Genomic DNA, 25,395 nt, shown 5'->3' on the forward strand with positions numbered 1-25,395 from the left:
AAAAAAAACAAAAAAAAAAAACTTGCCTTTCCTACTGCAAAAAATAGAAAAACATAATTTAAAAACATACATTCAAAATAAAACAAGATTAATAAATGAATATGCATACAACCTAATTTAATTTATTGATATTTGAGGCTGATTGTTTTCACAACATTTCCACTTTTTATGGCAGTCAAACAAAACTAATTCAGCAAATTCGCCTCCATCTGATTCTATACATACACGTCGTCCTCTGCCTCTTCTGATTGGCTCCCGCTGCTGTCAGTCACTACTTTCTGATTGGACCTCCAGATTCCTGCAGCCGAGAATCAATATAAATACCAAACGCAATTACAGGATGCAATTTGTGTAGGAATTGCGTGTGATTGCGGAAGATGCTGACATTGAGCTGAAATTTTGTGGAAAATGTCAAATGTGAGACTTGAAGTTGGAATGGTTTGGAATCGGTCAAAAATGTGGAAGGAGAAGGTAAATAAATATCTTAAATATTTCTTAATTTGTGAATTATCTTGTACATTTTTGGAGAATGTTATACATTCCAGGATGTTCCGAATGAGCTGAATATTTTTAAATTTGGAAACTTGGACGTAGGTAAATGTGTCAAATATTTCTTAATTTGGGAATTATATTGTGAAAATTGAGGAATTTTGAAAAAGTAAAAAAAAAAAAAAGCCCCCAAGATGTCCTGAATAAACAGAATAGTTTTGAACTTGTAATGATTTGAAGCAGTCAAGAAATGTGGAAGTTGGAGCTAAGTATGAAAAATGTCTTCTGGGAATTTTAATCTGCAAATTTGGTAATTTGGGGAATGTGATAAACCAGGATGTTCTGAATGAACTGAATATTTTGATTTTGAAATGATTTGAACAAGTCACAAAAATATGTGAGGTAAACTAAACGTAAAATATTTTCTTATTTTGGGAATCTTACAATGAAAAATGGATGTGGAAATGATCTGAATATTTCGATTTGTTTTAACGTGTCAAGAAATGTGGAAGGAGGTTAACGTGACAAAAATCTCTAAATTTGGGGATTTTATTATAAAAATTGGGGGATTTTGGAAATGTTATGATTAGATCCTGGGAAATTCCAAATGAGCTGAATATTTTAAAATGGATACGTTTTGATCAGTCAATTAATGTGGAAGGATGAGGAAAATATGTCAAATGTCAACTTGACGTGGAAAAATGTGTCATTTTGAAAATAAGTCATGGTTAAGCTGTTTTGAATAAACTGTTTTGATTTGTAATGGGAAAAAGGTGGAATTGTGGGAAAAATAGAATTTTTTGGAATGTGGAAAATATTTTTTTTTCTCGTGTGTGTGTGTGACTGACTGTAAGCCGCAGTCAGTATGACTGCAGGCATGAAGACGATGAAGGCCATTCTGAGTGTGTTTCCAAGGAACATGCGCAGATTGACGCCGTCTTGCCGCCGAGCAGGCGTCTTGTTGCAAAGACACAACTGTCAAGAAAAACACCAAATTGTGCCATCCGCCAGCAAGTTCTCTTGCCCATACCTGAACCCGCGCCACCACCGGTCCGGTTGTGTCATCTACCATGCTATCCCACAGGATCACACTTGGCGTGACATCACTTCCTGTCCCCGGTTCCATCGTTCCACCTTGTGTCGTCGGCGGTGCGTTCAAGTTCCCGGCGCCTGACGGAATGTGTTTGGGAAAACGTTTTGAGTATGTTTTCGACTTCACGTGAAGCCATTTGAGCATTTTTGTGATGGTTTGATGAACCGACGTTTGATGACGATGAGGAGGACCGCGAAGGTTTTGTCGTTGAAGGGGCCCGGCAGCTGAACCCGGCAATGGTAGAGGCCCGCGTCGGAGGGACGCACGTTGAAGATGGAGAGATAGGGCACCTCGCTTGGAGCGTAAGATACCGAGTACCTGCCGGAGAGGAGGAGGAGGAGGAGGAGAGGGGTAACCATGGAAACCATAGGTGACAATAAGTGACGTTTATGTCAAAAGTTAATAATGGTCAGTGTAAATCCCAATGTGAAAGTCTGGTCAATTAAATGACAAACGGAGTCGATTTCTTGGAGCTGTTGCAGCAATGCATTGTGGGACATGCAGTCCTGGAGCGGCGCAGCGTACCTGTACGAGCTCTTGTACATGATGTGCTTGCCCGCCATGTTGACCAGCATGTTGTGGCAGGAGAAGAAGGCCGGCTCGCCTTTTCCCCAGCACACGTACACGTCTCTCCGCTTGGCCGCTGCCACCCGGCACGGCAGAGCCACTCTCCGCCCGGCCACGCCCACCACCGTCTCTGCGGGACCTGCCCACACTGACGTAAACACGCAGAAAGAAATAACCTTATAATAATTATCTGCATCTATAAATGTTTTTTTTTTTTTTATGTGAGGAGTCAAAATTATTTTATTAAATATATATGTACAGTATATATCGAGGTGTCAAAATTAGTGCGTTAATTTGGAGTTAATTTAAAGTTCCTTTAACGCCACAATTTTTTAAAAATTATTTTTTAAATGATGATGATTAATGACCGCCCCTTACTTGAACGAAGCAGACACGTCCACGTCAAAAATTTGCAGTAATAAATTTAATAATAATGCATATATTTATTTATTTAGAATATAAAAATGACGAGTTTACAGTAATCTTGATACATTTTTAACACAGCCACATCCCCAGTTTTAAGAGGGTGTGCACACTTCTGCAACAACATTATCTCAATTGGGTATTTTTATTATTATTATTATTATCATCATTATTACTGTATTATTATTATCATCATCATCATCATTAGTATTATTAATTATTTATTTTAGGGGTGTCAAAATTAGTGAGGTAATTTTGAGTTAATTTAATTAATGCCACAAAAAAAAAAAGTATGTACTGGGGGAATTCCAGTCAACGCAGCAGACACGTCGATGTCAAAATTTAGCATTAATAAATTTAATAATAATGCATATATTTGTGGAGACTGGGGTCAAGTTGTATTTTACAATTTAAAAAAATATGCAGAATTCTACAACTTACTTCATGTTAAAGATGAGCTCGTTCTTAGTATGAAACAAAAATGCACTGAGCTGTCACCAATGCCTTACAAATGCAATTATGCTATCTAGTGGCAGAAAAATGACCAACACAAATCAATGTCACACTCGTTTTTTTTACAGTACAGTATATACATACATACATATATATATATATATATATATATATATATATATATATATATATATATATATATATATATATATATATATATATATATATATATATATATCCATTCTATTCATTGGACTAAAAATAATTTCTAATTTTTAACAAGTTAACAATTATTTAAAGATACAGTAAATGTTTTTGTTAATATAGTGATTTTTCAAAATTCATCATTTTTCTTATACAATCAATTTTTAACAAATTTTCACCAGTTATAGTACACATGCCTCTTTTGCTGTTGGTACTCACCTGTAAAACCCGCGACACAGGTGACGACGTAGAGCTGGAGCAGCGGCAGCAGCATGTTTAGCGTTGTGCTCCCATGAGACGGACGCAGCAAGAGCCAAAGCAGACGACTTCAGTCTCGTCGCTTCCCTTTTCCATTCGATTTTATTTTTAGAAACTGTTTTTGTTGCCCAAAAAACGGGAAAAGAAACACACGGGGGGGGAAAAAAAAACCAGCATCAGTTGCTTTCGTTACTTTAAACATCTGCCTGTCTAATTGTCATGCGGAGCTACAGTGCAAACAGTCAAAGGTGACGGGTCATCGATTCTCATGATGGGCTTCATTCCTCTCTAATCATATTTCTTAAATTGGAAAGACAAACACGGCTTTATTGACTCAATGGCCTGGATTGGACATATAGATGATGGCCACATTGGCATCAGACCAACAAGACTGCAATTCCACGATTTAATTATTATTATTTTTTATGATGATCCAAGTGTCAGGAAGAGAGATGGTTATAAAATACACACAGTTTCCTGTCTTGCTTGACTGTCTTCCTGTCATGGGGTGTATGGATTTCATTACCATGGTAAACAGGGGTGGAGTAAGGGACTCAACAGGCAAAGTAAACGACCTGTAGGGGAGCACAGTATGGATTTTTTTTTGGGGGGGGGGGGGGGAACCTCAGCAAACAGACACACAACACAGCAACTCCAATACGAACGAAAGGTGGAGGAGTGAGGCTGAATGCATGCATCTATTGCGAGTGGATATGGATCACATCACCCACGATAAAAGGGGCTTCACGTTAAAAAAAAATAAATAAATAAAAAATAATCATTTGAGGAAATGTAATCAAATGCAGCTCTGCGGTCAGGAGCATGTCATAAGAAAATGACGCAAGTGACCCGCATTCTAACAATTCAGGTTCAAGACTCAGATGAGGTTAACGGCTGCAGGAAATGAGTGTGCGTCAACATCCTTGTGCGCGCGTGTATGTGCTCGCAAATACAAAACAGCACTTTGCCTAATTTGTGCCACGAAACATCATGTCGACTGCCGTCACCTCGGAAAAAAACATCTCAGAGTTGGTAACAGAAGTGCCTGCTGAGGAAGAGGAGACGGATTGGAAAGTCACGCCGTGACATCATCATCATCATCATCAACTCCTCGTTATCCAAGTGAACCATCGTTATCCAAGTGAACCTCTGACCCCCGAGAGCTTCATCCGGCAGGTTGTCACTGACGACAGCCATTGTGAGGCTTCACAGGCTCAACTACTGATTATCCTTTGAACTGTACAGTTGCACAATCTAATTAGACCAAAAACACATTTTATATGAAAAATTCTGCCTTGTAAAAAAAGTTTGTAATGCTCAGTTTTGATGGACGCTGTCGGATGAAAAAGTTTGACAAGGAAACGGATAAACATGAAACGACAATCGGGATGGGGCAGTACAGTATATTAGGCTTGTGAAGTGATGTGACAACTAACAAATGGACAGGATAAAACAGGACAGGACAGCACAGGACAGCATAGGACAGAAGAAGTGATCCAGGCAGTGCTACACCTTGTGAGGAAGGGATTGAGTAACAAAGGACAGGACGGGACAATATAGTATGGGACAGGACAAGACAGGACAGAACAGGACGGGAACAGCGATCAGGCACAAATGGACCCAATGAGTAGCAAAGGTCAAGACGAGACAGTATAGGATAGGACAGAATGAGACGTGACAGAACAGGACTGGAGCAGTGATCAGGTGGTGCAACACCCTCTGAGGAGGGGACACAATGAGTGTCAAAGGACAGGAGAGGATGGGGTAGTGTAAGACAGGACAGAACAGGATTGGAACAGTGATCAGGCAGTGCTGCACCCTTTCACAAATGGACCCAATGAGTAGCAAAGGTCAGGACGGGACAGTATAGGATAGGACAGAATGAGACGTGACAGAACAGGACTGGAGCAGTGATCAGGTGGTGCAACACCCTCTGAGGAGGGGACACAATGAGTGTCAAAGGACAGGAGAGGATGGGGTAGTGTTAGACAGGACAGAACAGGATTGGAACAGTGATCAGGCAGTGCTACACCCTTTCACAAATGGACCCAATGAGTAGCAAAGGACAGGGCGGGACAGTGTTTTACATCCTGGACCTGGATTTGCCACCTCTTGTCCGCAATAAGTGTCAAGAAGGGTGCAGAGATAAGAAAGGAGAAAACGTTGAGCTAAGGAAAGTCACAAAGAGTTTAGTGCAAGCTTGAGTGCGAGCTTTGTCACTTCTGGTCGTCCAAGTGTCATTGAGTGTTTTGCGTCACCTTGACGAGCTGAATACTGATCAGTCCACTGGGCAACGCACAACGTTAACAGGTGCGTTGCTCTTTTGTCCGGGCGCACGTCGCCCTCACCGCGTCATTAGCATTGATACCGGCGCGCGTGGTCGCCATTGCTCGTTTGCGGGATGCTAATTCGGCCGGCAGTCAATTTGACATGGACGCTGTAATAAAAGAAACAAGAAGAGGCAGATGGTGGAAGAGGAACAACAGGAGGAGGGAGGATAGAAGACAGAACAGAAGGACAGTCGGGTTTTATATCAATGGCTACCATGGCGACAGGCATGTGTGAATGGTGCCTGAAGACACTTTTACTTTTACTGGCTGCCGTATAACACATTTCTTGTAAAATTATCCAAGCAATGGCACATTAAATTACGTACACGGGAACCTACAAGATGAAAGATCTGACTCAGCTCAACTTTGTATTTCCTAACCCAGCAATTCTCCCTACGCAATTTATTACGGATAGCGTCATCTGCTTTGAAGCTAATCACAAGTTCATACGTATTAATCGATAAGATAATAGCACAAAGGAGACGTTAACTCATTCACTGCCATTGACGGCTATAGACGTCAAAGATTCATTTGAACTATTTCTATTAGTTTAACTTCTTTTTACACTTTTGTTAACAAGAGTATGTAAACCTAGATTTTTTTTTACTGTACTTTTATAACAGGTATACATTTTGTGATTAATAATTTATTGTGAGTTATCTACTGTAGTCATGCGATTAATTACGAATAAAAATTGTAATCACCTGACGCCCCTAATTTTTAATAATCTTTTCTTATTTATTTTTTTTAATTACGTACGGCGATTAAATTTTTTAATTGTTATTAATCGCATGACTTCACTAACTCATGATTAATCACAAATTTTATATCTGTTCAAAATGTACAATAAAAACATGTTTTCTAGGTTTTCATACTTTTGTTAACAAAAGTGGAATTTTTTTTATACTAATAGAAAAAGTTAAAAAAAAAAATTTTTTTTTACGTCTATAGCCGTCAATGGCAGTGAATGAGTTAATTTACGGTTAAGAGTTAGTTTAAGAGATTGTAGTGTTAGTAGAGTGAACTGTTCCTTTTTATTCACAAAGCACAATCCTTCCAATTATAGTGTTCTTATATTAGCTTAGAATACCCTGAATAAAATTATCTTAAACAAAGAACCAGAAAATAACATACAACATAAAAAACTGTTTTTACTCAATTCCCCCAAAAATGGAGATATGAAAAAATCCCCAAAGACATAAAAAAAAAATGTGTTATTTGGTTATGTAAATAGCTGATAAAAGCTTCACCAATGACAAATGGCGGTCAGAAAATTCTCAAAGATCCTGGAGTTTGATCTGAACAGCGTCCAGCAGTTGCCCCAGTCCTTTAAAAGGTTTCAGCTATTTTATCTCCTAACCGACTCGTAAACAAAGTCGGGGGGCTTAAAGTGGAGATGGGAGGGGGGTGGGGGAAACTTGGAGCTACTTCACATCAAAGTGAAGACACGCTGCAACAAGCGCATGATTGAGTTCATTTTTAAGAGGATTCTCTTCCAAAACGATGAAAATGCTGCAATCACGAGAAAACGGCAACTCTTCATCAGTTTGGAAAGAGTTCTGAGGATTTTGGCTGTTCAGTGTGTTATTGTTTTGTTTTTTTTTCACCAGAGATGACTGATATATGAAATTTGTCCAGTGTAAAACAGGAGACTCATCGAACTTCAGAACCATAAAGCACAAAAAGCCAGTATGAGTTTTAACGATAAAACAATGACTCAACTTTTGAACATTCCCATCAATGCATTTTTCTTGCTTTAACTCATCACGTTACAGTAAGTTTGGCTTAAACTGAAGATCAAATTCTTTACAGCACTTGTAGCGGTTTTACGACAGGGCTTATCAACCACTTTACATCAAAGTTGAGGTTAAAGCGGCAGTCCAAACATTTGAATAATTGGGGACCCCAAAAGACTATTAACTCATTCACTGCCATTGATGGCTAGGAACGTCAAAAATTCATTTGAATTTTTTCTATTAGTTTAACATTTTTTTCCACTTTTGTTGAAAATCTAGATTTTTGTAATTGTACACTTAGTTTTGCACATAAAATTTGTGATACATTAAGAACAGGTATACATTTTGTGATTAATTGTGAGTTAACTACTGAAGTCATGCGATTAATTACGATTAAAAACTTTAATCGCCTGACGCCCCGAATTTTTAATAATATTTTCTTTTTTTTTTATTCATTCACTATTTCTATTTAACATTTATTTCCCACTTTTGTTAACAAGAGTATGAAAACCTAGATTTTTTTTATTGTACATTTAGAACTTGTGATTAATCGTGCGTTAACTAGTGAAGTCATGTGATTAATTACAATTTAAAAATTTTAATCGCCTCTTGCTCCTAATTTTTAATATTCTTTTTACAAAATGAATTTATGGCAGTGAATTAGTTAATGTAGATAGGTTGGCGATGTTTTCTGCCTCTTCTTCTAGCCCTTAATTAGGTTGCATGTCTTCCATTAGGGCTGGCAGCACAACGAGGCACTCCACTGAATCTGCGCCACTAAATTCAGACTTGCCTATTAACTGGAAAAACATCACTTGGAAATGAAGAAGATAAAAAATGAAAGCAGTTGAAAAGTTCTCAGTGGGGATTAAAAATAGTTAAGGCCGACTGTGCGTGCGCGCGTGTGCGTGCGTGCGTGCGTGCCGGCATTGCATCTTTTTAAGGCAAAAAAACAAGCCCACAGCTTCAGGCTGTTATTCAAGGCTCCAGCTGGGCTTCTCTTCATCATCGCCACACTGACCCGCCTCACCCACCTGCCGCTTATCAACATCGTTATCGGCATTATAATCATCTCGACAGCTCAGCTATGAGTCATCTGTGCGCCAAAGTATCATTCATTTCCTTCTAAATGTACCGGCTTCCAAATGAGGGCCGCGCCAAGTCTGATCACGTTCAGGTGAAGGATAGTCGAATTCCTCATAAGTGTCGAATTGATGTCATCAGTGGCTAAACTGGGCGCCCCACTCAGGTACATAACTCCTTGGCTGCTCAGGAACACGGTCAATGCAGGGGAAAGGTGGAAAAAAAAATACATTGAAAAAGAGCTACCAAATAGGAACGAGCATTATTGATTACTGTTAAGAATACATTTGCATAACATGAAAGTGCAGGTCGTGAGGTGGTCACGTGGCACACAAAGAAGATTGTGGGTCTGTGGGACTGAAGCAGCATCTTAAAAAAAAAAATGTTTTTGTTCTAAACTAACTTTAGCTGTGTTAAAGGCAAAGTGGATAAATCCTTAGCCCCCCAAGCAGTAAACGTCCATAAAATGGGCTCAAGAGAATTAAGTTTGTGCTCTTGTGTTATTACAAGAAGAGGAAAATAATGTCGAAAAAATGTTTGGGGAAGCTGCTTATGCTAACTTCAGCTAAATGAATTAACGTTTACCTCTGTAAAGACTACTGCACAGACACAGCAGCGTCAAAAACATGCTAAGCTAACGACCTTCGATGAGAAGAACGAAAAAGACTTCAGCACAGACGCAGCAGCTCAAGTAAAATAAAGACAACAAATGCTTTTGTTTTTTTACGCAGGCGAAGCTAACTTCTGCTATGTCAAAGGCTAAATGGATCACAGACGAGCTCTTTGGGCTCAAGACTCCAGCAGTAAAATCGGCGCGTTAGCAAGCTAGTTAGCAAGCTAGTTAGCAAGCTAGTTAGCAAGCTAACAGATTTTAGGCTGAGAAGAAAAAAATTGTTATTGCTCAAATAAAGAATAACAATAGATATCACATTTATAAAAATGTATTGAACTTGTCACACTGAACACAATAAGTGGGTGTAAACCAATCTATGTGTTCATTTCTGTCATGGTTGTTTCCCTGATGCTAATCTCATGGGCCAGGATACCTGATTTATTTTATCTTCCAGCAAACCTGACGTAAATTAGTTGGGGGAAATGGGTTGGGGGAGGGGGGGGGGTGTGCTGCCTAAGAGTGGCGCTATTTATGTACCATCTCATGACATCATGCTGACCTCCAAGTGTCGTATGAAGGCCCAAAATAACATTTGCCTCTCAAAACAGGGTTTAATGGCAAATAGAAAACTTTTTGGATAAATGTGAGAAATTCTTTTTATGCACGTGAACGTTTTTGGGTGTGTAAACGAGGTTTTAGTTGGTGTCTATTGTCTGTCATTCTGAGGGACTTTGACGGCATCCAATAATAAAACAGTAAGTGCCTGAATGAACATTGTCGCCAGCTTCTCTCGCAGGCCGACTGCTCTCGGTCCTCACTTGGTTGTCGGCCTCCTCCATCCATCAGCGGTCAAACTCCCGGCAGCTGCCCCGAACGAGCGCTCCTCGCCGCCATAACTCAGCCTCCGGCCTGGACGGCGGAAGACAAACTGCACCCGAGAGGGAAACACAACAAATAACTTTCACGGCCGAGAGTTTGTCCAAGAACGGAGGCTCGCGCGTCTCCGCCGGCTGAGCGCAAGTATTGCGAGAGGCTAAATTTGGAGCGTGATCCAGCAGGTATCTCCAAATTTGGTGGTATTTATTTTTCCCCCTGATATGTTCGTTTGGCACAGCACGTTGGGAAGTGGTTACTCAGTTACATTTACTTGAGTAACTTTTTGGTCAAATTATACTTGTCAGAGTAGTTTCAATGCGCCTAATTCAAGGATATGGCTAGACTAATTTATCGGCTGATATTAGTTCTTAAAATCGGCAAGTATCGGCTGTTTTATTTTTTTGACACATAACACATGACAACATAAGACAGAGTTAATGACTTTGAAAACCCCAAACCGCCCCCTTGAGCCAATTTTTGCCAGTTATTTACTTTGTTGTAAAGTTAAACAACACTATTGTCTTAATTGCTGTAAGTGTTGAGCCCCCCCCCCCCCCCCAAAAAAAAGTTTTTTTTTTTAAATTAATTGGCCAATTAATTGACTATCGGAATTTTATTCAGCTAAATACCCAAATTGGCAAAAAATGGGCACGTATTACATTGAATGAAAAACAGTGTCTAGTATCGACATTTAAAACAAAATTTCTGATGTGGTCCAATGCATTTAATCAAATTATAATAAATATAGACTTTTTACTCTGATTTTTTTTAAAGTGATATTCGTGGCCAATGGCTTCACATTCAAAAAAATGTTTCCATTTGTTGCTCCAGTTACAAAAATACTCACTAGTTACTCATTACTTGAGTTACTTCTCACCGAGTTCTTAATAATTCTTACTCAAGTTATTATTGAAAGGAAAAGTTTTCATTTTTACTTAGCAACATTACTTGAGTACATTTTCCAACTACTCTACTCTGCTCACCTCCGGTAACCGTAGAAGAAGAGAAACAAATGTTCTCTCGCAAGCTAATAAAAGAGGAATTTCCTGATGAATGCGTCTTGTCGACTCTCCAAGACGGCGGCAACATTTTTTTGATTTTTTTTGGGTGCAAAATTCTAGGAATGTGCTGTTGAAATTGAAGCTGCCATGTTTAGCCTGGCAGTCGGTACGTCAAGGTCACAGTGCGAGCGGCGGCATTTTAATGTTCATTCAAAGTTATGTTCAAAGTTTCTGTACAAAAATATCCATGTTTTAATAAGTTCAGGGTAATGGACGTAAGTCACATTATCATGATTTTTTTTTTTGTAATCAGAACGATCAGACAATTTAAAATCCAAAATGTTTAGATTAATTAAATAGGCTTTCCATATATAACAGATATATAAAAAAAAAATGCAGCCAATTTGGTTAATCAACATCAGTACGGCACTAATATCCGTTTTTCTTCGCAGAGGATAAAGACTATACGACAGTTGGTACCGTCAATTCTTTTTATATTTGTGTATGCAGGTATCCTTTGTTCCAAGACAAATTTCTCCTTAGCGAGACAAATAAAAAAGAAGCCTTGATTCCGCTTAAAAAGTCTTTCGCACATGAGCGCCTTCATCCCCGGCACGCATTCCCCAAAACGATTTCATCTCAATCAAAATCCGGAGCTGATGGTGGCGGAGGAATGCGCCGCTGCTCCTTCTATGGAGGCGATTTTGAGCTTGGGTCGGAGGTCTCGGCAGCGACGTGCACATCCGAAACGTCACCTCTGACAGGCCGCCTGACGTCTGACGCGTTTATGCTCACTCGCGGCAGTAACAAACGTCCGTTAATGGCCTCAGACGTAAACAGAATAAAGCAGTAAAAGCTCCATTCGGCCTCCATGCGTGTGTGTGTGTGTGTGAGATTGTCTGCGAGACAGTCGGTGCTCTAAGGTTGCTCTGCTTTAACCCCAGAAATAAATAACTAAATATGTAACTCAACTCGCTGTTGCTCCAGAAACTGAAAACTGACTCGAAAGGTCCATAAATACCAGTTTCTTGTCCTCAAGAGGGTCACATGTAACTGGAGCAGACCAGTCGACTAAACCACAGCACAATGACGATTATGAATTAATATGAAAGACACTTTATTCATCTACAGCACATCGATTATCGTTGTTAACTTACGAAAAACATGAATAAGTGTTGAGAGTTTTACGAATTCCGACCATCTGCGAGGCCACGAAGGCATCTGAATGTGATTGGATGAGCAAGTCGGGGGTGGGGCCAACGCAACCGAGGCAGCAGGGTGAGTTGGCGAGCTTTTGTTTGGAAACGAAAGTGCAGTTGACAGCGAGTTGACAAGCGAAAATAAATATCAATGATGCATTCGATTAATTGACGTCGTCTCGACTATCATCACCTTGGCGTCGGGATTAGAATAGTTTAGGAGTTTTTATTTTTGGAAAATGCTTAATTTTAGGTTCGTAGAGTTAGTTCGTTTATTCGGCTTAGTATCAGCTTTAGTTGGAGCATTTAATGAGTGCAAAGAACGAGTGTTTTAAACACGTAAGATGTAGTTTGTTGGTTTTCATTTTCTTAAAATCATTTTCGTTTTTACTTCATTTTGTTAACAAAAATGTTTCTTCAATTTGCGTTTTAGTTATTTTTGTAGTTTTCGTTCATGGAGGACCAAAACTGCCAAAATTGAAAATAAATAAATGACTAAATAAATAAATCACTAAAAGTGAAATTAATAACGGATATAAAAAATATAATTTGAAAATTAAATTAAAAAATATAAATGAAAATAAAAACTGAAAAATATAACATATACACATAACTAAATACATTTGTTTTTAATGTTTGAATTATATTATTTATTCATTTTTATTTTCCCTTTTAGTCATATATTTATTTATTTAGTCATTTATTTATTTAAAATTTTGGTCCATACTGCCAGGTCGAAATGCTATTCAAATGAGGGGGCGGTCCTAAGCGTGTCTTGGGTTGGACTCCGCCGTTGCAAACTACCTTTCATTGGTCGAGTGACTTGCATGGAGAGCTCCAGCAATGGACGACTATCTTGTCCACTGTCAATTGGTTTGTTTATTTATTTAGTCATTTATTTATTTATTTGGTCATTTATTTATTTTGAATTTTGGCAGTTTTGGTCCACCATATTCATTAACTATAATAACCCAGCATTGACTGCAAAAAAAGTGGTTGAACCGCTATCACACGGCAGAGCTAATTTTTTACTGACAAGGCAGCCCTGGACTGGAAGCTAGCCAATCGCAATTTTTCGTTTAACCCAACAGGCATGTTTTTGTCATTTAGTGGAATAAACGATGACTTCTAAATCCACTGTAGCCGAACATCAAACAGTGATAAGCCGCTGAAATAATTGTGTTAATTACTCAGTGTTTGAAAACACTAGGCCAGACGACAGACACTTTAGTGCCATGGCAACGATGCGGGCGCTCGCAAGCGGATCCAGACCTCCTCGCGCAAAAAAATGCACATCATCTCAAGTATTCATATTTTTTTTGATGAACGAGATGATTCACATGCTTGTGGCTAAGATATACTAACTTGGGCCAAAACATTAGGGACGCCAGGAGAATCTATCAACTAAATCCACTACAAGAACTGTGTCCAAAATGTTTGCTCCTAATCGGAGGTGGCAAAAGTACTCACACTGTATTTAAGTAAAATTACAGAAGGAGTGAAAATATGTCATGCAAAAGTATTGGTCTACTGTATCTTAGGCTAAATGCTAAAAACATTACTTTTTTTCCCTATAATGCCACAGTTACACACTTGCAATTGTGGCATTATGGGGGGAAAAATGCTGTTTTTAGCATTTGGGCCTACATTTTACCAATACCACTTTGCATTACGTTCCAACGACATAGCCGAGCGGACATCTTGCTTGTACAGAAGTTTTCTATAAAACACACAAAGACAATATTAACACCCACATGCTCTACCAAAACACATCATTTCGAAAATCCGCTAGCATAATGCTAACATTCCACGGAAATGAGCGCAGGTGTTACGGTAACCACAACATATTGTATTGCACAATGACCGCGTTAGCATCTTAGCTTCCAATACTTCTCGTTTGTCAGCTCATTTGCATGTGAAGTTGTACCAGCAGTGAAGCAGCTGACAAGCGCTACGCAACGCATACGAATGTATTCAATTACGATGACGCCGATAGCTCCGTCATTCGTACGGCTGCGGCGGAATATTGAGACGCGACCAAGATCGTTCAGGTGTTAGCAAAACGGAGAGCTGCCTTGTTGTGGCCTATGGCTTATTGAATAGGTAAACACACACAGTAAGTTCTCAAACTGTTGTGTGTGTTTTGGTGTTTTATCTAAGAAGCGCCTCGAGCTTGTTCATGACACGTTTGAGAAATGAGCTATCGTTTGAGGCTGCTATCAGTGGAAGGCACTCGACGAGGACTGCAGGAACGGTAAACAACACCACAGGGTGACAATTAGCCGAGTGGCCGTGCGGTCGCGCCGGCCGAGGCTTCGTTCCAATCGGCCAAGGAAAAAAGCAGTTGTTTGAAGGTTCATCATTACAGTGACAAAGATGCTAATTTTTGTTAGCATGAAGCTAGTCGACTTCTGTTAGACAAAATGAAGTGTTGCTGTTCTGTGTGTTACTTGAGCAACATTTTCTCATAAAAATAATAATAATGGTCAGATGATTCATCTCATGACTTAGTAAAAGTAAAAAAAGTAAAAAGATACCGAGGTAAAATGTCTAAACAAACTTTTACTGTCCCTTATATACAATATGCATTTTGTTACAATCAAAACTCATCTCAAAATAGTTTCTCAGTTTATTAACTTATGTAGTGCTTATATAGAGAGAAAGATATTCATCATTATGTTTAATTATAATCGCTACTTCTGTTTTGTTTTTTACATCAATTGGGGTTTTTCTATAAGATTTTGTCAAATATATTTTGGACTTGGACCATAGTTGGGTATGCCCTTTTATACACAACTAAATGGTGTCATCATTTTCATTTTCTAGCTTGCCGGAAGGAAAACAAACATTGGAATTAGGTAAAAAAAAAAAAAAAAGAAGAAGTTTAGTATAATAGTGGTCCAAGTCTAAACATTTATCAAATTTAACATATGGAAGAATGAAACGATATAACAAAGAAGTTGAACACAACAGTGGTCTAACGCCAAACATTTGTCATCTCTAACAATATTTCACTAAAAGATCTCACACTAACATACAAAAGAAGGACACCAGGATCAGAAAAAAAAAAGTTTGCCGCAATAGTGGTCCAAGTCCAACTTTCAAGTGGCCCACCCGCCCAACTTCCGAAGTTGTCCCACTGCATTGCCATGATAACTGGATGAAGGTGAGACTTTTTGCATTCCTGAGGAGCAAGACACTGGAGCATGGCAGCCTGATGAGGAAACCACTTTACGGTCGCTCTGTTATCTGACAAATGATGACAGCAGCCTTGTTGTTAAGCTGCCTTAGCGGATGGATGGCTGCTGCAGCCACAGCCGCTAAATCACACGCCTCCTCCTCCTCTTCGCTGTTATAATTTCACAGCGTTTGAATGCAGCTGCATTCTCCGGGAAAGGCTAGCGAACGTCTCCATGGTGAAGGAATGCAGTGTCACGTCTTGCAAGTTGGCCAAATGGTACACAACAACGCGCATATTCGTCCAGGCCGCTAAGAACAACATGTCAGCTGGGCGACGACAAGAGACGTTAAGAGCTGTTTGGGTGGAAGTGACATTTTGGAAATTGTTTTTACATTGAATTAAAGTGCAAAACGGAGTTCACTTTAAATCAACGTTAGACACATTTGATTTATTTATTTTTTTAATAATAAATGAAGCAAGTAGTTCGTAAATGAGATGTTACTTAAAAATTTTAATTTGAGATGTTTTTTAGACTTTTAACAGTGAAATAATTAACTAAGTTCTAATAAATGTTAAAATATCATCACCGTATTAAAATAATTGCCCAAATCATTTTTTTTGTACCTAAATCATCTTCTCATTATGCAAATATGAAAAAATGACTAAGGCGATTATTTTAAGAAGGCGTCGTTATGTATATTTCAATGTTTATTTTATTAATACTTTCTTCTATTTATATTTACAATGAATCAGTTACTTAATTATTGAATTAGACAAATACAAAATAAGTGTTATGCATTTGTCAACGAGATTTTTTTTAAACTGTTTTAAAATTCTCAGCTGTGTTTATTTTACTTTTTTTTTTACGTTACACACAATATTTAATCTATTAAATAAATATTTTAAATGTATCAATTTGACTATTTTACATACTACTTTTTAAAATTCACAATATATCAAGTATCCAATTAGGCTATTTGACAAGGTTGCTTACATAAATATTTTTATTTGAACATTTACATTAAATCATTCAACCACCTGTGTTTTTTAAAACTTCATTTCAATTTAAGGGGGGGGGGGGTGCATACAACAAATATTACAGGGCTAATATGTAACACAAATGGCAATTTGAAATCCTACTTTAACCTTTCCACTTAATTAGCATTTTCTTTAAATGTCCACGTCTTTCCTTCCAATCCTGTTTCCTGACATCATCTCCTATAGAAAATGTGAAATACGACCTAATTGAAGGTCAAACGACCACTAACAATTGTGATTTGCAGTGATGGAACACATTTTTATGACTTCATTATGCGCGAGTGGATGCGAGGTGAACACACGCACACGCACACGCACAGTGCAGAGGATGTCAAAGGATGCTGCAGGTTGTGCGTGCGTTTTCTCTCGTCTCGTCTCGTCTCTTCTTTCTATCTCCTCCTCTCGTCGGAACTTTCCCACATTAAACCACTTGGACCATAAAAGGACACAAGGCTTCGTGACCCGCCACTTGCATCAGCACTTTTGTGGCCGAGCAGGAGCTCCCGCAGCCCGGCCGGGAGAGTGACCGATCGCCGCCCACCACCACCAGTCTCACTTTTGGCGGATATTACAGCAAAAGCGCCGGATTCCTCAACTGTTACGGATTTGTTTTTTCCTCCCCACGATGAGCCTGTGGCCCAACGACTCGTCCCTGGAGCCCTTCGCCGGCTCGCAGGCGCCTCCGGCGAGCTCGAACGCCACGGGCAACCGCAGCAAGCACGCCCCGCCGGACCTGAGCCGGGCGGTGCCGGTGGGCATGCTGCTAGCCTCGTTCATCGCTTTCGCCATCGTGGGCAACCTGTTGGTCATCCTGTCGGTGGTGTGCAACCGCCACCTGCGCACGCCCACCAACTACTTCATCATCAACCTGGCCATCGCCGATCTGCTGCTCAGCACCACCGTGCTGCCCGTGTCCGCCACGCTCGAGGTGAGACGCTCGACATACGACGGAGTTACGGACAAACTGCATTTTGCAAGTTATTAGGCTAGAACAGGGATGACTAATTCATTTAAATGCTGGAAGGGGACTCCCCTTAACATATTTAATTTCTCAATGCAAGCAAACAACAAAATAAAAACATCAAGGTTAAGGCTCTCTTGCATAAATTAAAAAAAAAAAAAATCATTTATGGTTCAAAACCGCTAAACAGTAAAACAACATTAATTTAAGTGCAATAACTTATTTGGAGCATTTTGTCACAAAAATCGACTCATTCAATATGTTAATATAGTTGCGGTATTATTTTCGTCTTGCATATCATTCCAAATCTGCAAAAAATAAATAAAAAAAAGGTCTACACCGCCTCCAAGGAGCCCTGCTTACTCAAGCGTAAATGCAACTAAGCCATGTCTGCCATCTAATGCTGATTGATGATATTACAAGTTAAAACAAACTATTGTCGCAGATTGTATACCCATGATTTGCATATTAGTTTTTATGTCATTTGAAAATATTTGAGATGTTTTTTTTGTTTTGTTCATCTGATTCTGGGAAACATACAGTATTTAAAATGTATCCGTGTCTTTTGGGGGGATATGAATTGTCGTTGTTTGTAAACAAATGCAAATAAAAAAAACATTATTTTTTTTAAATTCTTTATCCTCTGCCACCCCCCCCAAAACAATTATTATTGTAGCCAGGACCGGCTCTATGATTTTTTGTCTCCTGGTGCTAAAGGAAGGGGGGGCTTGACAGATACATATGGGGGTTGAATAAAAAATTTATATACATTAGAATATCAAATAAAAATGCTGGAGGCGCTTAACTAGGGCTACACAGATATCTGGTGTGGTTTTAGACCCAACCCCCACCCCAGCGCTGGTGTCTCGCAATCCCTGATTGTAGTTTAGCTGTTTAGGGATCTTATTATTTTGCATTATCCAATCCAGTATTAGTAGTCTATTTGTATGCATTCTACTGCCCCCTTGTGGCCAGCGGAACACACGAAGCCCATTGATGCACAATTTGTTGAATTCCTCACACGCAGATTTTGGACTACTGGGTCTTCGGCCGCATCTTCTGCGACATTTGGGCGGCGGTGGACGTCCTGTGCTGCACGGCGTCCATTATGTCGCTGTGCGTCATCTCCATTGACCGCTACATCGGCGTGCGCTACCCGTTGCAGTACCCGGTCATCGTGACGGAGAAGCGCGCGCTGCTCGCCATGCTGGGCGTCTGGATCCTGGCCATCGTCATCTCCATCGGGCCGCTCCTCGGATGGAAGCAGCCGCCATCGCAGGTGGGCGTGTCCACAACAACCAGACACGCAACCTTTCGTATGCAACATGATGTTTAACCTCCGTCGTCCGTCCCGCAGGACGACACGGAGTGCTTGATCACCGACGAGCAGTTCTACGCCCTCTTCTCCTCGCTGGGCTCCTTCTACATCCCGCTGGCCATCATCCTGGCCATGTACTGCCGCGTCTATGTGGTAGCAAAGCGCACCACCAAGAACCTGGAGGCCGGCGTGATGAAGGAGAGGCAGCAGGACTCCAACGAGCTCACCCTCAGGATCCACTGCCGCAATCAGCAGATCCAGGACCTGTGCGCCACCTCCAAGACCGGACGAGGCGGCGGCGGTGGGACGAGCTCGGCCGGACGTAGCACGCTGACCGTCAAGCTGCTCAAGTTCTCCAGGGAGAAGAAAGCTGCTAAGACGCTGGGCGTGGTGGTGGGCATGTTCATCCTGTGCTGGCTGCCCTTCTTCCTGACTCTTCCCATCAGTACGTACCACTGACACGGACTCCCATCACTCAATTCAACTCTATATGTATTAATGCTGGATTTAAACGATCGAATAATCAATATCGAATCGATTTTACTTTTTGAGCCTGATCAATTTATAAAATCATTCAATATTTTCCCCCTAAATTAATCAGAAAATTGAATTTTAAAGGCCTTTTTTTTTTAAACAGTTTTCTTAACATTTACTGTTCAAATGATTTAAAAGTATTTTCTTACATTTATAAAAAACCTGACTTATTGCACTTTAATTTGTATTTACAATTATTGAATTAGAATTATGAAAATATTTTCATTTCATCCTTGCTGATGTCAATGTTTGGTTTAAACTAAATCCTTTAACCAGTTACTGCCTCCGCAAAATTGAATGTAGAATTTGGAATTTAACCTTTGCTGAGTTTTTATTATGTTCTTGATATTTAAGAAGAATTGGTGTTCCATAATTAATCGATATCGGATTCAGTTGAAGTGAAGTGAATCGAATCTGGGAAAAAAAATCTAAATTGAATCGAACTCAACTCTTGTGAATCAAAATCAAATCGATTGAGGAAATTAGAATCAATACCCAGCCCTAATATTTATTGTCAGAATTGAGCCCTATGGCACACCATACATTCCGTTATACATGTGAATTCATATAGCATATATTCATCTGACCACTTTCTTTTTTTGCTCGACATAAGTAGGAAGGATTAAAATAAAACAATCACACAACGTACCATCACAACAGTCCCAAGTCGACTACTGAGCGCACTAAATTCTCTGCAGCACGGACAGATGTCTTAATCACATCTGGTTCTATTTAAGGGCTTTTTTTCCACGTCACACGGGCCCCTTTTTTTTATTGTGAGACACTAAAATTCACGAGATTGCATCAATGATATGCCAGAAGCTTTGCGCTCCATCAACACACACCGTGAAAGAATTAGTTCTGCAATCTTATAATGAAAACCTCATTAAGAGCCGGAGATTTACACCAACGCACGCTTACAACCTTACAAAAACATGTCTACAAGCTTCTCTTTTCAACAACTTGTGGATGTAATAATAAACAAATAAGCACACAAAACATCAGCTACTGTAAATAGTCGCAAGGATTAAACGTAACTTTTTCTTAAAAATATTTTATCCCAATACAACGAATACAATATAGAACTCTTGAAATATTCCACGCATTCGGATGAGGTACTCAAATGACAACCCAAGACTTTATGAAAGCATACATTATTTATCATATAACGTATTTATATTTATTTACCGCCCGGGTGCTTAAAATTGCTTTATAGCTGCGCTTTGACCTCAGCTGCTGTTTTAGTGCTGAGTTGCGCTGCTGGAGCCTCGTTTCTGCTGAGTCGTGAACTGCACTTCAGGCTCAATAAAACTGCACTCTGGATTAACAAACAAAAAAAGAGAGAAGAAGAACCCCCCCCCCCAAAAAAAAGTTTCCACTATTTAAAAAACAACAACTGTAATTTTAATTTGTGGCAGCATAAACCGAAAACATATAGCATGGCTGGCTTTTACGACTTGATAGCTACTGGAGCTTGATGCGGATCTTTGTGATGCTAATTTTCAGATGCAGTAAACATTGATTGGAATATATTTAGGAGGGCAGCACGGTAGCCTAGTGGTTACCACGTTTGGCTCACAGCTAAGACATTTGGGGTAGGGCCCGACTGATAAAGATTTTTTTTTTGCCCAATTTTTTTTGTAAAATTCCAATAACTGATTAATCGGATGATTAATTAAAGAAAATGTATAATGAATAAAATAACTTATATTTTGGTACATTACTGTAATGGCAAAACATTTGACGGTTTTACAAAATGTTGTTCTTGAGTGTTTGTTCAACTTTATTACAGAGACAAAATCTGCAAAAAAAAAAAAAAAATTTTATGTCAAAATCTATGTTTGCTGTGTGGAAAAAAAACAACAATAGGAAAAAGATGGGCAAAAAAAGGACGGGCCTAGCTTTGGGTTCAAATTAGGGAATTTGCATGTTCTCCCGTACTAGCATGGCTGTTGATCCGAATGACGAGATGTGATATAGAAAATGGACGGCTAGTACAGTTAGCGTACTGTTAGCATCGTACATTGCGTTTCTTTCCATAATAGCCCCTTGAGTAGAGCGGTCACTGACAGTGTTTACATGGAGGACAAGGCCGGAACCCCAAACTTGAGCTAAAATAGAAACTTCCTGTGTGAGAGGAAAGAAATAGCCAAACTTGGGTTAGGATGACAGTGATGCATGATGGGAAGATGATGCCACACACTCGCTATGGTGGCGGGCGGCTGGTTTTCACGCCGGGGTTCGTCATATATAGTCACAGATATCAGGCGGTGGTACAAAATGGCCTTACAAGTCCATGTCAGAGAACAAATTCATCTCGCAGATTTCCATCTGTTATCTAGGAAAAATAAAATGCAGATCCGCCGCAAATCCCGGACGATCCTCAGAAATCCCACGAGAGCCTCTGACATGAGGAGCACCTGCCTCACCTGGGGGTCACCAAGGGCTGTAGACCTGGCGGACTAACATCCAAACTGGATAAAGATGAGAAGCTCCTCATGCTGCCCCTTGGTGGCGGGAACTCTTCCCTGCACCCGTTTTCCATTCAACTCTGCTACGAGAGTGCTACTGGAAGACATTGCGTAGCATATGGCAGCTAGCCAGCTGGCTAACACAACATTGAACAGTCTACATTTTCACTCTGTGTTCCTTCTTGTTAAGCAGATGGACTCAAACGTGACATCAATCCCTGAGGATCCAAATGTTCACAAAAAGCAGCTCAATACTCTGGCTGAGAGTTCCATCAAGCTAAACAAAATGCGGTCGCTTCCTGTGTATGCTAATTAAGCCAACTGTTGTGATTCCTTATATTTAAAGTATGGAAACACACTACAACCAGCTATAGAGGATCAAATATTTTTTTCCATTGCGGAACAAAAACAGAAAAGAGAAAACTAACCCAAAAACAAGGGGGGCCAAAACACACAATTGATTTAGCCGTGAAGTAGCTAGCATGAGAAGCTAACACAGCAGTCGACATCACAACTCACTCAAATTTGACAAGTTTGGAGGCTCTCAACTTTTAACGTACCACTAAAGTCTTGAGAAGGCTGCATTGATGTAATCTTCTCATATTCCATAAAATGTTATTTGTCTTTGTGTTTCAGGTTCCTTTAACAAAAACCTGCACCTGCCCAAAACCTTCTTTAAGGTCATTTTCTGGCTGGGCTACTTCAACAGCTGCCTGAACCCCATCATCTACCCTTGCTACAGTCGGGAGTTTAAACAGGTATGAAGCCACTTTGGGTGGATTTTCTAACTAATCCACGGTAAAACTAGTGGTTTGGTGTTCCCATAGAATGGAGAGAATAAACGATTTATGACTTACTAACTAATGTTTAAAAGACAGCGAGTCAAAGTGTTTAGCAACTCTAAATGAAGTGGGTAAACCGTCTTTCATGTTAATTCATGGATTATGTTCCTTTATTTTAGCATCAACCTTACCTAAAAGACCAAAACATTTATGTATAATAGATCGGATTTAGTTTAATGCAACACAGATTAATATATTGTTTGTGTATATTAAGATTGTATATTAAATCGCAATATTGAGGATGAAAAAAAAAATCCTGCAGCTCTAGTTACTAAAACCGCTGTACAGGGAGTCCTCGAGTTACGTTGTTTCAAATTTACGGCGCCCGTTCCTCGTCTGTAGCACCTTCTTTTTTTTCCGTTAATTTTCCACAGTAATCACGCCATTTTAGTTATTTAAAGTTGTGTTGTTGCTACCTCCAGCAACGGGCGTCCATCATCAGCAGGTTGGCTCGCCGTTTGCGCGTCACATTTCCGTGTTTAAGTTTGGACTAGCTCCGCTTTGCTGTCCGTCAGCAATGAATGTCCTTGCGGAAACATGAAATATTGGCTCTTCCGGGTCGCGCAGATATGTTATTTAAAATTACTGTACAAAGTATTTTGATGTAATTATCGACTTGAAGGGGGAGATTCGACTTAAGTCGAAATTCGGGTCACATTGCCAGCGTAGGAACGGAACTCCGCCGTAACTTGAGGACTCTCTGTAATGCAAACACAGATCCTGACCTCCTCCTTCTCCTCACCTCCAGGCCTTCATCCGGATCCTCCGCTGCCGTTGGAAGCGGAAGCGCCAGGGCTGGCAGGCGTACTACAACTACCGCTGCCAGCAGGGGTCCAACAACTCGTCCTACCTGAACGGCAGCCAGCAGACGCTGTCCTCCGTCAGCCACAGCCCGCGATGCGTCGCCCCCAAGCTGCACCCGCCGCCTTGGTCGTCATCCTCAAACAAGACCGGCCGTCACCTCCTCCCGGGGTCAGACGGACCAGGACCGCGGATGGGCCCGGCGTCTCCGCTCGCCAAGGAAGCTGGCAGGCGAGAAATGGGTGTGAAAAAGCAGGAAAACTTTTGATTGTGCAGTAGAAGGACAGACTTGTGACCACTTTGGATGTTCAACAACCACATGGAGGAAAACAACTGTTTACATACTGTTGGGTGTTTTGAAACGGATTCGAAATCGATTCGATTGACCTCCGTGGCACAGGCGTGTTGTGTTTTGTTGTGATCGTATTTATTAAACAGGCACGTGATGGAGTGGTTATCTCGCAAGCTTGAAGGCCGTGGGTTCGATACCCAGTAGACGTTTTATACACAGTAGGCTAATGGTTACCATCTCTGCCTCACAGTTATGAGATTCTGGGTTTGTCTCTCAAATCCAGCCAACCTGTGTAGACTTTGCATGTTCTCCCTGTGCTTGAAAAAATACGGACTGTAGATTGATGAATGGTTTGACATTGTAAAAGTTCGGACCTTCAGGTTAGGTGATGAAGCACATTTGCCATTTACTACACTACCTGTTTTATAGAGGCCCTTGAATATTAAACAAAATAATATATGAAATTGATGACCACTATGAAATTCTGTACAGCGCTCTTCTTATGACCTCTCTTGGCTTACCTCCCACAATCCCAAAAATGTTTTTAAAGCGGTCTCTGATGAACTGGTGAGCTATGATCGGGTGACCACCTTGGCTCATCCGCACACAATATTGGTGTAATAAATATTGGATTGATCGATTGATGTTACTGAAATAAACAGGGGACTAAACAAACAAACTGTATAAAGGCTATAATGAACCAGCAGATGTCTGATGACAATTTATTATGAACCTGCATACTGTCTAGTTTGGGTTTTCTTAAAACTGTGAAGCATTTAATTTATCAGTGCTTGTTTTGGTAGGAAAACAGTCAATTTGACACACTAGAATGTTGATTTTCTTTCTTGCACATTAAAAACGTCCCTTTTTTCTTTTCCAACTTGCTGCACTGAAAAACAAGTTGACTTGCAAAAGGAAATACACATTTAGTTATACATTGTGGAGAAGTAAAACAAATTTTCCAGCAAAACATAATCTGGTTTTAACAAAGTTCATTTTGCAGTTTTTGTGTCAAATATAGTCTCTATTTGTCCTCCTGTCATGTATAATAAAGTCTTAAATGCTTGGATTGGGTTATTTTGTATTATGGTCATTTTTTTCCTTGACTTGTTTAAAAGGTGATAAATGACCCTGGCGACTCTGTAGACCTGGCAACAGTGACAAGGAAAGAACTAGAAATTATTTCCCAATCTAAATCTAACAAATGTATCTGATGCTTTGACAATGAATGTTGGAGTGGTGCTAGTTTCAGGTAACAACCAATCATGTAGACAGCAAGTTGCAAAATGGCCACCCCGCTGAGATGGATAAAAACGAGGTCGAGTTTGCTTCCTAATTTATATGTCACAAACGTAATATTTATCAGAATATCGTGTTTAGGCTGGTGGAGTAGTATAGAATGTATTATTGTAAATGTTTCTACAACTTTTTTAAAAACAATTATGATAAATCTTACCATCATTTTTTTCCCTGTTCGATTTGTACAAGTGACATAACCCACCATATAATCCTCAAATGAGTAAATCAACAATCAGAGTTTGAGCTAAATGAGGTTAAATAAAATACTGTAACACAAGATAACTTTGGTTTCAGTATTTCTCCTGTGTCGGTAGAGGGCAGTCAACTTCCGGT

The 25,395-nt window shown here is 39.9% G+C and overlaps 2 protein-coding genes across 3 annotated transcripts; one reads left to right on the forward strand and one right to left on the reverse strand.

Moving 5' to 3' along the window:
• Window positions 1–100: 100 nt before the first annotated feature.
• LOC144036218 (uncharacterized) lies at window positions 101–23,586 on the reverse strand. Of its 2 annotated transcripts, none has more exons than XM_077546678.1 (7): window positions 23,521–23,586; window positions 3,449–3,602; window positions 2,108–2,297; window positions 1,752–1,900; window positions 1,520–1,659; window positions 1,338–1,446; window positions 101–298 (listed from the first exon to the last, which is right to left on the reverse strand). In XM_077546678.1, exons 2-7 carry the CDS (start codon window positions 3,501–3,503, stop codon window positions 216–218), a joined length of 726 nt encoding a protein of 241 aa, XP_077402804.1. In that variant the 5' UTR covers window positions 3,504–3,602; window positions 23,521–23,586; the 3' UTR covers window positions 101–215. The 2 variants fall into 2 exon arrangements, with proteins under 2 accessions (XP_077402804.1, XP_077402805.1); XM_077546679.1 differs by lacking the exon at window positions 23,521–23,586 and adding an exon at window positions 5,746–5,867.
• On the forward strand, window positions 16,903–24,821 carry LOC144036215 (alpha-1A adrenergic receptor-like). The gene is made up of 5 exons (XM_077546673.1): window positions 16,903–17,472; window positions 18,533–18,784; window positions 18,863–19,268; window positions 22,465–22,586; window positions 23,419–24,821. The coding sequence occupies exons 1-5, from the start codon at window positions 17,170–17,172 to the stop codon at window positions 23,737–23,739; spliced, it is 1,404 nt and encodes a 467-aa protein (XP_077402799.1). The 5' UTR covers window positions 16,903–17,169; the 3' UTR covers window positions 23,740–24,821.
• The last annotated feature ends 574 nt before the right edge of the window (window positions 24,822–25,395 follow it).

This window comes from Vanacampus margaritifer, chromosome 16, assembly GCF_051991255.1.
Source record: "Vanacampus margaritifer isolate UIUO_Vmar chromosome 16, RoL_Vmar_1.0, whole genome shotgun sequence".
Taxonomy (NCBI): Eukaryota; Metazoa; Chordata; class Actinopteri; order Syngnathiformes; family Syngnathidae; genus Vanacampus; species Vanacampus margaritifer.

What these genes read in the sequence shown, in the direction of transcription:
- LOC144036218 (XM_077546678.1), bottom strand. Translation starts at nt 3,503, where the DNA reads ATGCTGCTGCCGCTGCTCCAGCTCTACGTCGTCACCTGTGTCGCGGGT. An exon ending in CCTCCTCATCGTCATCAAAC is followed by an intron (nt 1,660 to 1,751) that starts GTCGGTTCATCA and finishes ACATTCCGTCAG; the next exon opens with GCGCCGGGAACTTGAACGCA. An exon ending in CATACTGACTGCGGCTTACA is followed by an intron (nt 299 to 1,337) that starts GTCAGTCACACA and finishes TCTCGGCTGCAG; the next exon opens with GAATCTGGAGGTCCAATCAG.
- LOC144036215 (XM_077546673.1), top strand. Translation starts at nt 17,170, where the DNA reads ATGAGCCTGTGGCCCAACGACTCGTCCCTGGAGCCCTTCGCCGGCTCG. An exon ending in CCGTGTCCGCCACGCTCGAG is followed by an intron (nt 17,473 to 18,532) that starts GTGAGACGCTCG and finishes CCTCACACGCAG; the next exon opens with ATTTTGGACTACTGGGTCTT. An exon ending in GGAAGCAGCCGCCATCGCAG is followed by an intron (nt 18,785 to 18,862) that starts GTGGGCGTGTCC and finishes TCCGTCCCGCAG; the next exon opens with GACGACACGGAGTGCTTGAT.